The sequence below is a fragment of the Sciurus carolinensis genome, chromosome 4 (assembly GCF_902686445.1).
Source record: "Sciurus carolinensis chromosome 4, mSciCar1.2, whole genome shotgun sequence".
Taxonomy (NCBI): Eukaryota; Metazoa; Chordata; class Mammalia; order Rodentia; family Sciuridae; genus Sciurus; species Sciurus carolinensis.
In genome coordinates, this window is record NC_062216.1 from 117,330,585 (window position 1) to 117,343,223 (window position 12,639).

General features: G+C 56.5%; 1 protein-coding gene across 2 annotated transcripts; it reads left to right on the forward strand.

The window, feature by feature from the left end:
• Nucleotides 1-2,625: 2,625 nt before the first annotated feature.
• Nxph4 (neurexophilin 4) lies at nt 2,626-11,881 on the forward strand. 2 transcript variants are annotated; one of them, XM_047550554.1, is made up of 3 exons: nt 2,626-2,829; nt 10,322-11,233; nt 11,357-11,881. In XM_047550554.1, the coding sequence occupies exons 1-2, from the start codon at nt 2,773-2,775 to the stop codon at nt 11,189-11,191; spliced, it is 927 nt and encodes a 308-aa protein (XP_047406510.1). In that variant the 5' UTR covers nt 2,626-2,772; the 3' UTR covers nt 11,192-11,233; nt 11,357-11,881. The 2 variants fall into 2 exon arrangements, with proteins under 2 accessions (XP_047406510.1, XP_047406509.1); XM_047550553.1 differs by having other exon boundaries at nt 10,322-11,881.
• Nucleotides 11,882-12,639: the final 758 nt, after the last annotated feature.

Sequence of the window (12,639 nt, forward strand, 5' to 3'; positions counted from 1 at the left end):
TACTGGTTTAACTTCTCCAGGATATTCCTCCTGGCTTCCTCCTTCCTTGGAAAAGCTTTTGGGTTTAGGCACCTCCAAAAACAAGAGCCCTCCCCTTCCTTCTTAGCCTTGAAATTTCCATTTCCAACCTCATCCTCCACTCTGAGATCCACTTCCCCACCCCCACCTTCCTGGCTTCCCAGGACACGTAGGGTCCTGGAAGGAGCAAACCTCCTGGGAAAAAGAGGTGTCCTTGTTACTGAGAGACTTGTGTCCCTATATGGCCACCAGGTGGCGTTAGAACCTCCGGAAGCGCTGTTTATCCTGAAACGCAGTACAGCCCCCTCCTCAACACACTAATTATGCACCTGCGGGGAACCCAGTACAGCCTCTCACTTCTCCTCCTCGGGCTATTTTGCCACACCCCCTCCACCCTCTGCCAGCCAGCTCCCTTCTCTTCCACAGTGCCCGCCTGCTTACCAGCCCCACCCCTCACCCCCTCCCTCTGCCAGCCGTGCATCTGGCGCCCCCGCGGGAGCCACTGATTCTCTGCTTGTCGCCTAAAAATCCTGGGCAGAGGGAGAAGGGCCCCCAGCTGCAGCTTAGAAGGCACACCTCTCTGGTCGTCATCTTCCCTTTGCTGGCCAGGACTGGCTAAGAGGATATCCACCAGGAGTGATCCTCCCAAACTCCCCATCCAGCAAGGTGGGAGGGGGCCTACAAAACAGAACAGAGATGGGCAAAGCCAGGGACAGAGGTTAATACAGACTGATATAGATAGGTTCAGAGATGGGAAGATATAGGGACACAGGCAAAGACCCAGAGACAAGGAGTAGTGAGAGAGAGAGAGAGTGTGTGTGTGTGTGCGCGCCCACGGTACCTTGCATGCACCTGTGTGCATATACATATGTTTAACCAGAGAGAGAATGAGGTGACTTGAGACTAACAAAAGGAGAATGATGGGGTGAATTGGGCCTCCCAAAGTTCAGGATCTTGGGATGGGCTTCTATCATGGGCACCCTAGGCTTGGGTGTGCCCCAGAACTCAGCACTTGGGACCCAGAGTTCTGGTTGAGATCATATAACCTTAGGCCTCAACACCTCTGCCCCTTCCTTCCTCACTTCTCTTCTCTGCCTGTACCCAAGTCCCTGCTTCTTGGTTTCTGTCTCCCTGGGTGTTACTACTTCTGCTTCATCCTTTCGGCATCTTTGTCCTTTCCCTGACTCTCTTTTTGTCTGTCACATCCCATATCTGTCTGTCTGTTTCTTTGTATATGCCTGGGCTTGTTCTTTGAACTGCCAGTGCCAGCATTCACCTGTGTGTATGTCCATATCTGTGGATATTTGCCTCTCTGCTAAGGTAAGGGGGAGAAGTGCTGAGGACCTGGCTGGGTACACTTGTCTCTCAGCCCAACCTTGCATTTTTCTATCACTGTGAACTCCTGTGTGTAAACCAAATGTGTCCATCTGTGTGTTGGTGTACATCTCTGTGTGTGCTAGTTTCTGTGTGAATATATTTTGCTCTGCGTGTCTGTGTTCACCTCTACCTTGTGGTAAGCCTTACCAGTGCATCTGCAACATGCCAAAAGGTTGCATATGTGTGTTCAGGTCTTGGGGTATGGTCCTGTCTCTCTGCATGTCTCTCACTGTCTAGGTGTTGGTCATACCACAACCTCAGCCTCAGTGCGTAGCAACAGCTGACAGCTGAAGATTCCCTGGGCAGGGAAGACAGAGACTAGAGGAAGGAGGGCGCTGATGAAGAAACAGCCCAGAGGATGAGAACAGAGACAGGCTGGGGACAGAGACAAGGACAGAAACAGACAGGGAAGGGGACAAGGATCAAGAAGAGCTAGTGGTGAAAGATGGGACAGTGGGAGGGAAGGGATAGACTACATCAAGAGGCTGGGCAGGCGGCACTGAGCGGGACTTACCGTCCAGTCCTTATGCGGGGGAGAGCTAAAAGGTGCAGGAGTCAGCGTGGGTGGGGGGCCTAGGGACAAGGGTGAATGAGCCAGTCTACCCCAGTGGTCCAGAGACCGCAGAGGTGCCGTGGGGCGGGGGTGGGGGCGGCGGGCCCCGTTTGTCAGCCCTATTGACAGACGTGATGGGGTTTCCGTCCGTGATCAATGATTCTCATCTCCGGGCCGAATGAGCCGCGGGGCGCCCATCCATCCCCGTCAGCGGCCGGCCGCGCCTCGGTAGCCGCCTGAAGCCGCACTCGCCCTCACCTCGGCCCCTGCCCTGCTCCTGCCCCGGGACCCACCTTGGCCCGGAACATAGAAGGGCCCCGGGACATCGAAGGGCCCTAGTCCTGCAGCCTCGCTGAACCTCGCCAGACTCCTGCTTCACGGTGCCCCCTTTACACCACAGTCCCAGAGCCTTGGGTCCCACGCCCTTCCCTATTCTTCGGCACAGACCGGCCTCTCGCGGGCGCGGCCCTTAAGCCCCTCAACCCTCTAGCTTCGCACCTGGACCAGGGGCGTGTCTGGGGCGTGTCGGGGTGAAAGTCACCTTCGGTGCCCCCAGCTGGGCGGGAGGGGGCGCGCGGGGCGCGGCCCGGATTGGAGCTCCGCGGAGCCCCGCCCCCCCGCCCGCCCGAGTCAGACCCAACTTTCTCCCCCGCCCGCGCCCCGCCCCCAGCGCCTCGCTCCGCTCCTCTCGTTCAGTCCGCGGGCCGCGCCGCCCGCTCCCGCCGCTTCAGCAGCCACCCCGGCCCCCCGAAGCCCGGAGCCCCGCGCCCTGTCCGGCTCGCCCCGGGACCCGCCCTGACCGCCCAGCTCGGCCGCCCGGGAAGATGCGACTGCTCCCGGAATGGCTCCTCTTGCTCTTTGGCCCTTGGCTTCTTAGGAAGGTAAGGGCGGCAGGGTTGAGGCGCGAGCGCTGGGGTCCTCGACGCGAAGGTCCCAGAGTACTAGAGGATCTGTGCGCCCGCCCCGCCCCCAGCTCCAAGCGTCCCAACTTTGCGCGGCGTGGGCGAAGCGGATGGACAGACTGCTCGCTTCAGGACTGACACTCTCCCAGCGCAAGTTGGGTGAGGGTTGGGGTGGGGGTTGCCGGGTGGAGGCCCTGCTCGGATCCGGCTTCAGGCGCGGCGGGGGAGGGGACGAAGCGCGACCCGCAAGTGCGCCAGACAGAGCGGGAGTGCGAGACAGACAGACAAGCCAGCCGGGTGTCAGCCTTGCTGTCTTTCCGCGCCAACCTCGCTCGCCTTTCTCACTGTCTGTCTGTCCTTCCACCCCTCCACCCACGCCTTCCCATTTCTCTTCTCTGCACTTGTCACAATGCCAGGTAGGCGCTGTGTTCGGAGCATACACGGCCCGGGCACACGCGCACACACGGACCCACACGGACACGGCTGAACTTGGCTACAGTCTCCCATAGCATTTCCCGCGGAGACACCATCTCCCCTGCACAGCCTCACAGACACACCCCCTCTCTCTCCCCGCGATGGGGGCTGCTCCTCCCTGCCCCCACTCCTCTCTGCTGCCTCTTTCCCTGAGGTTCCTGGGAGAGGACCCAGAGGCCAAGGGGACCCAGACTTGGTCATGCCTCTCTCTCTACTTGGAAGCTTCAGCTCATGTACACAGTGTGCTGTATGTGCTGGTATAGTGTGTGGGTCAACGTATGAACTGTGTGCCTGCATGTGTCCAGGGAAGCCAGGCTTGGGTGTTTAGCCCTGGGGCTCAGGGTTCATGTGTATACTGACGTGCCAGGGTAGTGATGTTGACTTTACATGGATGAGTGCAAGTGCCTGCTTCACAGTGCAGTTATCTGTGCCCAGGTGTGTATCCCACAAAGGGGGCTTAGGCCCTTGCTTCCCCCTCCATTAGCCTCCCTAGTCCATGGCTTCCCTGTTTCCTGCACCCAACTGTGACCTACCTAGTTTGGGGGCAAGCAGGTTACTCTCTAAACCCTCACTCCCTAAGCCCTAACCCCCAGTCCCTATGGAATCTGGAAAGGGTTCTTCTCCAACACCTAAACCCCCACCTGCCCAACCCAGTTGCCCTCAGCAACTCCAGCAAGGTAGGGGCTACTCCAGTGAAGCTACCAATAGAGCTCTGTATTCTCCCAGACCCACTTGGTGACCTTGAGGAACCCCCTCCGTGAAAACTGCTTCCACTGGTGGAAGACTTGGATTTGCTGCCCAACTCTAAATTAGAGGTCTATGGAAAGGTGTCTGGCCCACCACCACCCATGTGTGAAGGCACAGAGTCAAGAGGTGGTAGCGATGACACTGTCCTGCCTCTCATTTCTACCTCCTCCCCTCTCCTCTCCATTCTCCCCATCAAATAAACTCCCCTGTGGACAGATCTGGTTTAATTTCCTTTGCCCCCTGAAGGGGAATGAAACATCTGGTGGAGACTTGAGGGAGAGTGAGAGTGAGGATATGAGCGATGCGATCTATTTGAGTGTATGTGAGAGCTGCAGCTGTGAGGTCTCCTTGTTGAAGTCAGAGGGAGAGAGCTATCTGCCATTTAGTCCAGTTTGTGTGCTTGTGAGGATCTGTTTATGTATGGTGTGTGTGTGTGTGTGCGTGCATACTGTGAGTGTGTGAATATGTATGATTGTGCATGGGCAAGTGTGTGTAGAGAAGTGTCTATGTGTCTAAATACCTGCCTTGTGTGTTTATGTGCATTTGTGATACGGTGTGTGCACATGTGTAGGCCCCAGGGACTCTAGTGCATTTCATACTGGAGCACATATGTTGTCTGTACATGAATCTGGGGTTTTTGAGTGCATCTGTGTGTTTGTGGTTTTGAGTGAAGTTGAGTATAATGGGGTTGTAAGCCACAGATATGTTCATATATGTGAATGTGATTTATGTGTGTGTGTGTGTGTGTGTGCCTTCAGGGATGTCTCAGTGCCAGCACTGGGAGTAGAGAAAGGTGAGGCTGACACTGGATGAGAAGCTGGTGGGGACAGTTTAGAGTAGCTTTTTGGGAAACCCTAACCATCAAGCACCACCCGACCTCTTCTTCACCTAGTCCTTACTCCAGGAGTTCTCTGTCTCCTTCCTTCTTGCTCTAGGATCCTGGTCTCTCAGGGCCTAGGACTTCTGGCTTCCACAGCCTCTCTGCTGTGGTTGCTTCAGGATCTTTCTAATACAGTGTTGACTCCTTCTTTCCCTCTCTATCTCTGTTTCCCCCACTCCTTGCCAAAGCAACTGCCTACTGGGAGAAGCAGCAGGCGATCAATAGTCACTAATCACTAATCACTAATTACTAATTAGCTGGGGGAGGGCAGGGGTGGGGCCCTGTGGGACCTTTCAGCTCTATCCTGCCTCAGGGAAGGATTAGGCCCCAAAGCCAGTCTTTCAGAGCTGGCTGGCCACAACCCCTGGTCCAGCCACCGCCTCCCACCTCCTTACCCTCCTCTAGCCCCCCAGCTAATCTCTGGCTGGGCCACTTAGGCACGCACAGCCTGGGCTTGGGCCCAGAGCTTCTGGCGGGGATTTGGGGGTAATCAGGGGTGGCAGCTGTGCTAGGGACACAGGGGAGGGGGCTGCTGTGACAGTTCCCTTGGGTCAGAACCTCCTGTGAAAACCCCAAATTCTGAATGGGAGGGGTGCCGCTGGAAGGAGAATTTAGAGGGTCATAGATTGGGATGGGTGAGGAGCTAGAGATCCAGGAGGAGGTGACTGACAAAAAGGTAAGGTAAGAAGGACAGAAGCGAGGCAAAGAGGGACCCCAAAAAACAGGTAATTGGGGAACGATAAAATAATCCTTGAAAGCTAACAGATAAGTGGGGGTCCCTCACAGGGGTTAGAGATGGAGTAATTGGCAAGGAGATGGGGAACTTCGGACAGAGCCCCTGTAACTCAAGGGGGGCATGCGGGAGGGGGACAAGGTAACAGAGAGGGGGCCTGTCATGGGGCAGGGATCCTCCCTTGGGTGCAGGGAAGTCGAAGGGCGCGTTGAGGAGCGAGCTGAGGAGCAGGGATGGGGAGCAAGGAGTGCGGCCTTGAGCGTTGGAAATTGGCAAGTCTCCCCCTCTCCCCCGCCTGCCCCTCCTCCACCTCCACCCCGCCCACTCCCCCTCCGGCTCCGGCTTCGGGAAATTACATCCCCGCTCCGCGGCTCCCCCCCAACCCCCACCGCGCCCCCGAGCCGGCGCCTTTATAGGCACATTTATTGCAATAATAAAGTGAGGCGCGGGGCGGGGGGCGGGGGGTGGCCGTTCCCGGGGGGACCGCGCCGGCTCTAGGAAGCAGGGAAATAAAATAAAATAAAATAAAATCAAAATTCAGATAACGGTGAGCCTTGCGCGGCAGGCCGAGAGCAGGCGGGCAGGCGGGGCTGAGGGGGAAGGGGCACCCGGCCCAAGGGCAGAGCCCGCCCCACCCGCAGTCCCCCGCCCCAGCAAGCTGTAGTAGGATCTGAAACAAGGTATCTTCGTCTCCACCTTCCGGGCCTCTCCCAAAGCCTGATCCTGCCTGGCCTTCTGCCTTTTCCTTTGGCTTCTCTCATACCTGTCCTCAGCTTCCATCTCTGTCCATGTCTCCAGTCACTTTCCTTGTCCTCTATTTCCCTTTCCAGTGCCCACTGGCTTCCGCCATCCCCATCTGGGGTCTCTGAATCTACCTTTATCCCTGTTTCTTCTCTATAACCATCCTTCTTCCTCCATTTCTGTTATGCCCCTACCCTGTCCCCGTTACGATCTCTCCATTCCCAGTTCCATCGTCATACCTGTCGTCCCCATTGCCCATTCCTCATCTATCATACCTATCCCACTTTGGCTACCATCCTTTTCTATATCCCTTCTTCATTCCTCTGATCCACACCCCATCTGCATCCACATCTGATATGTCTCTGTCCAGTGCCTGTCCACTATTTCTGTTCTCCTCCTCATCCCTGTCCCCATGTCTATCCTCGTTGCATCCTTGTCTCTGAATTCTGTTGCTGTGCCTTCCCAGTCCCCAATGCCAGTCCTGTTCCATCTCTGTCTCAGTCCTCGCCTTATACTGCCATGTTTACCCCCTTCTCTATCCCTGGTTCCCAGCCAGACTTCACCCCACCCTGACTGTGGTGCATTGCCTCTTTCTAGGTGCGGGGGCTCAGTATGCCCTTTCTCCCTCCCCAGTTCAGGCCTGGATCATTCTTTTCTCAACCACAGGGCGCTGTTCCCTCCCCCAGTCAAATCCTGAACACTTTGCCTAACCCGCGCAGAGAAACAACTGACCCAGGGGAGGTGCACCCTGCAATGCGGCTGGGGGGCTGACAGATTGATCTCCCCCAGCCATTCCCAGTGGTCCCATCCCAAAAGAGCTCTCTCCCCCATCGGAGTTTGTTCCATAGCCAGAGGTGCCCTCAACTCCCCTCAGGTGTGTGGGCTTACTGCCTCTGGCATGGCTCCTAACCGAGTGGGCCTGTAGAAGCCTGCAGACACTCGCCCCTTAGCCACCACATGCCTCCCCCCACCCCCCGCCACCGTGCGCTGGCAGCAGTGCTAGCCTCTCCCCTCTGCAAATGTCACCGCGCCCAGTTAGCTTAATTAAACCAGCTCTGCAGCAAGGGGACCCCACCTCAGACAACACCCTGCTTCTGCCCCCAGTCGGGGGAGGGGAGAAGGGTTCTAAGCAAAGAGGAACTCCTTTACCATCTAGTTCCTCTCCCTCCCCACATACACACACATACATGCACTGCTGGAGACAGACAACCTGAAGGACAGAAGACTGCCTCAGTTAAAGATAGAAACGGGGGAGGGGGAACAGAATTCTGGAAGATAGAAATTAGAGACAAGAGACAAAGTGGGGGAAGAAACAGTGAGAGAAGGGTGGGGAGAGAAAAGAAAAAATAGTGGAAAAGGGAGAGCGAGAGAGAGAGTGCTGGTGATCGAGGAAGCCAGAGGGAGGATTTTATTTTATTTTATTCCATGTTCCCATTTCTCGGCTCGTTTCCTCACAGACTCTCAGCGCTCCCTGTCTAACCCCACCCAAGGCTGCTTTGGCTTCCTCCCCTCAACTCTTCCCTTGTATCTGAGCTATCTCCGGCCCTTCATGTATGTGGGGGGTGCAAGTGTCCAAAGCCCAGGGATTTGCCAGGATCACAGAAGCAGAGAGAGCAATTTGTCTGGTATCAGAGGTGGGGGTACATCCTTGCACCTCTCCCTATCCTGTCCAACCCCATTTTCCCCCCAATCCCTGTCTCTGAGGAGTCGCTGGACTGAACCAGCCCTGGTCAGGTCTAGGTACAGGACTTAAGGGTGCTGGGATGTACTGGAGTGCATTTGGGATTATAGCTTGGGAGGTTGGGGAAGGGGCTTGGATCGCTAGACTTTCCTGGAAAGAGCAGCAGTTGGGTTCCGAAGGGTAACATTAGGGGTCAGAGTTCGATAATGCACCCCTTCCCTGAGAAGACTTATTCCCTCCTCCAATGCCCTTTCCAGGACTCGAGCCCACCTCTTGGGCTTCAGTCCTCTTCCCTTGGGAAGTCTCTTCTCCCTGCCCCTCCCTGCATGCTAGGACTCCTTCTCCCAGCCCTTCTCAAACCCACCCTCCGGGTGTTAGATGCCAGCTCAAGCTTGTCTGTCTGAGTCAATCATTCTTGCCGTCCCTGCCCCCCTCACCTGGGCTGGGAGGAGGGTTGCATGGGAGGAGGGAGGAGGGGGGCGATAAATATGTATGACGAGCGGGTGGCGGCAGCATTAATAACCTGGGATCGCAGCGCTGCAGGGACGGGGACCAGACGATAGACATTCTAGCCCAGTAGCTTGGCTCTGCATTCCTGTCCCCTGCGGACACATATTGTGTACACGTGGGTGTGTGCAAACAGAGGGGACACCCACACTGCCCAGTCCTCCTTATGTACCCAGAACTCTCAGCCTGCAGGTCAGTGTGCCTCCCTCATCTATAATTTTTTTCTTTCTCTCTCTCACACACACAGAGGAACACAGACCATACTTGTACTGTAACTGTGGGTACACCCACCCTAGAAAGTGCTTGAGACATGGTCAGAGGATGATAGGAACTCACATTTAAAAAGTGATAACCTCTAGACCATCAAAGGTTGGCATATAGCATACCCAGACATACAACAACCACAGACACTACTACCACAAATTGACACACACAGCCTGACTTGTATCAACACACAGATGGACACACAGACAACCCAGGCACATGTACACAAGTCACCACAACTGATGTACATCCACCACAAGCAGGCATACAAACACACACAGCCTCTTCAGACGGATATACATAGGCATACAGACACACAGAATCACCGCAGCCACACCAACCACCACAGACTGATCCCTATATAGTCTCTATCAGTCTGATACAGGCTACCCCATGCAGACACACCAGAGCAACTCTGGGTAGAAAGATACACACTGTTTCAGGCTAACAGAAGCACAAACCACCCCAGACTGACATACACAGCACTGTCTCCCCCACAGGGACCTGAAGGAAGTCAGGGCCACACCGAACAGCACAGCAGCAGCTAGCACAGGCTGACTGACACACTCTGACACCATCTCGGCTCCTCTCCCTCCCGCTCTCCCTGCTGGAGCTGCATCTCCATATTTCTTCCTCTCACTCGCTCCCCGTCTCCTTCACTCTCGGCCACCCCCCCAACACCACCACCCAGATAATTGATGGCCCGGGCCTGGCCCGGACGCTCCCGCCTCTCGATCCATCTTGTATTTGCGCCCGCGCTGTCTCCCAGATCGGCCGCCACCTGAGACACAGACGGTGGGGCGGGCAGGGCAGCTCCTCCAGTCCTCTCCCATCCCAGGGAAGGGCGGTCAAGCAGCCTCCGTCACAGCAAGAGCGAGCGCTGGGGACTGAGAGGGGCGTCCGTTTATGCCCCAAGCCTCAACCCACCGCACTGTACTCTTCTCCATAGTTCAACCGGTTCATAGCAGCCCTTCCCCTCAGAGCAGTCAGGGCTGAGGCCAGGAAAGGGGCTTTAGTCTCGGTAGAAGCTGGGAGGTCTTCCCGCCTTTTTCTTGATGCTGTACGTTGAGGTGGTCACGGCCTCACATGCTCCACTCCAGCTCTTCCCTGGCCCATTACTCGGAACCATCCAGGAGCCAGCTTAGGAAAGAAGGAGTCTTCTGGGACCCACTCTCTACTCACACCCATGTCCACTCTGGGTTTGGCATTTGGCTCACTTTGGAGCTTAGTGAGAAATACAGGGATTCTCAGGTCATCTCACAAATACAGAAAATGAGTCCAGATAGACCACAAGGCTTCCAACATTCTCTCCTGAACTACCCGCGGAGGACTGCTTGATTCCATGTGATCTCCTAGCGGTGCAGAAAAGGGCTGCCACGGTAGGGCTCAGGCAGAGTGGCCCACTCTAGCTTCTCTCTCTTCCCTCCTCTTTGTTCCTACACAGGTGGTCAGTGCCCAGATACCGGAGTCCGGAAGGCCGCAGTACCTGGAGCTGCGCCCAGCCACACCAGGACGGGGTGCCCCTGGCCAACAGCTCCCAGCGTCCAGGTCTTCTGATGGCCTGGGCCTGGCTGGTGCCTGGAGCTGGGCCTGGCCAGCTAACCACACGGGGGCGCTGACCCGGGCAGGGGTGACCGGGGCGCTGCCGGCGCAGCGTACTAAGAGAAAGCCATCCATCAAAGCCGCACGAGCCAAAAAGATCTTCGGCTGGGGGGACTTCTACTTTAGGGTGCATACCCTCAAGTTCTCGCTGCTGGTGACCGGCAAGATCGTGGACCATGTGAATGGTACCTTCAGTGTGTATTTCCGCCACAACTCGTCTAGTCTGGGTAACCTCAGTGTCAGTATTGTGCCACCTTCCAAACGTGTCGAGTTCGGGGGTGTCTGGCTGCCTGGGCCTGCCTCCCACCCTCTACAGTCTACACTGGCCCTGGAGGGGGTGCTTCCTGGGCTGGGGCCCCCGCTGGGGATGGCGGCAGCAGCGGCGGGACCGGGGCTTGGGGGCACCCTTGGGGGAGCACTGGCAGGCTCACTGGGCGGCGCTCTGGGGGTGCCGGGGACCAAAGAATCACGCGCTTTCAATTGCCACGTGGAGTATGAGAAGACAAACCGCGCTCGCAAGCACCGCCCGTGCCTGTACGACCCGTCGCAGGTGTGCTTCACTGAGCACACACAGAGCCAGGCCGCCTGGCTGTGTGCCAAGCCCTTCAAAGTCATCTGTATCTTCGTCTCCTTCCTCAGCTTTGACTACAAACTGGTGCAGAAGGTGTGCCCAGATTATAACTTCCAGAGCGAACACCCTTACTTTGGATAGTTCCCCTGGCCCTGGCACTGAGCATCCCAAATCCCAGCCTCTGTAAGTGGTACTTCTCCCTGTATCCCTCCGCTCCTGTGGCCTCCTCCACTCATGCTGGGGAGTAGGGCGGAGGGGACGGCCCTCTGTGAACCCATCAGCCAGGCTATTTCCCTTTTTCCTTAGGGGGAGTGCCCAGGAGGCTGGAGTACCCCTATCCCAGATACACCCTAACGCGGAGAGATAAGGGCGCAGCCCTAGAATGGGCGGGGTTTGGAGGTGAAGTTAGGATCCACCAGTCCACACTGAATCCCCTTTTTGCTTCTGGCGCTGGGCTGGGCACTCCCTTTGCCCGTAGCTTTAATAACAGCTTTAATAACGCCTAGCCTGGCACACTTATCCCACCCAGACATTCTGGCCCCCAAGCGTTTGTCCTCCCTGTGCCCCTCGTAAAGACCCTAAAGGTCTATTAAACCCCTGGCCTATTCTTATCCCTTTCTGCCTGCCGTTTGCCTGTCCCTTTTCCTCCCAACCTCGCAGAAGCAGAACTCCTGAGCAGGGGCGCTCAGCCCAGTCCCTGCCCTCTGCTTGCTTCCCTTCTGTCCCTGCAGTCCAGCTCCACTTGCCCTCTCTGACTGCTTCCTCTCGGTGATATATATTTTTTTTCTACGCCAAAACAGACGGGAAAGGGAACAAAATAAAGTGAAATCCAATAGTGTCTGTGTGAGACCTTTGTAGGGAAGAGGGGGGTAGTTGTGGGTTTCTGTCTGGTACAGACCTGGCCAGGGCCTCCTCCATCCGCGGCTGACGGGTAGACTGAGGCAAAGACTGACAGAGCTAGCCCCTTGGAGGTCATCCAAGACTGAAGCGCAGAGAGATGTGCCAGACCCTTGGGGTAAGAACTCTGCCTGGGGTAGGGATTGTCCGCAGAGAGCGAAGGGAAGCTATTGCAGATAGAATGGGGACTAGACCTGAGTGGGAACTACTAACGCACTATGGGGGATGACTTGGGTAAGGAGGTATAAAACCTTGAACGAGAGGGAGATTCAGGAACAGAATAGGCAGAGCGCTGACAACCTGCTAAGCTCCGCGGGGCTGGAGGGAGGCGGCAGGTTGGGAGGGAGGGGGAACAGTGTTTGCGGCATCTGGAGTCATCGATCTTCCTTTTCCTTCCTAATTTCGTGGGCGCTGAGTTTGCAGACGGACGAAGGAGGGAGGGAGCGTTGGGATGACGAGATGGGGGAAGGGATGAGCGCGGGTTTGGAGGGCGGGGCCTCATCGGTGCTGCTAGCCGCCAGCAAACACAGCCCCTTTCAGCCAGCTGCCCACCCTTTCCACCCGTGCCTTCCGCTCCCTTCTGCAGCCTCTGCTGCTAATTTTATCTGCCCCCAACCCTGGCCCGGGCGTTAATTGGCTGAGTCTTCATTAGCGGTTCTCAGCTCAGCAACCCCCCTCCCCTTGGGACCCCC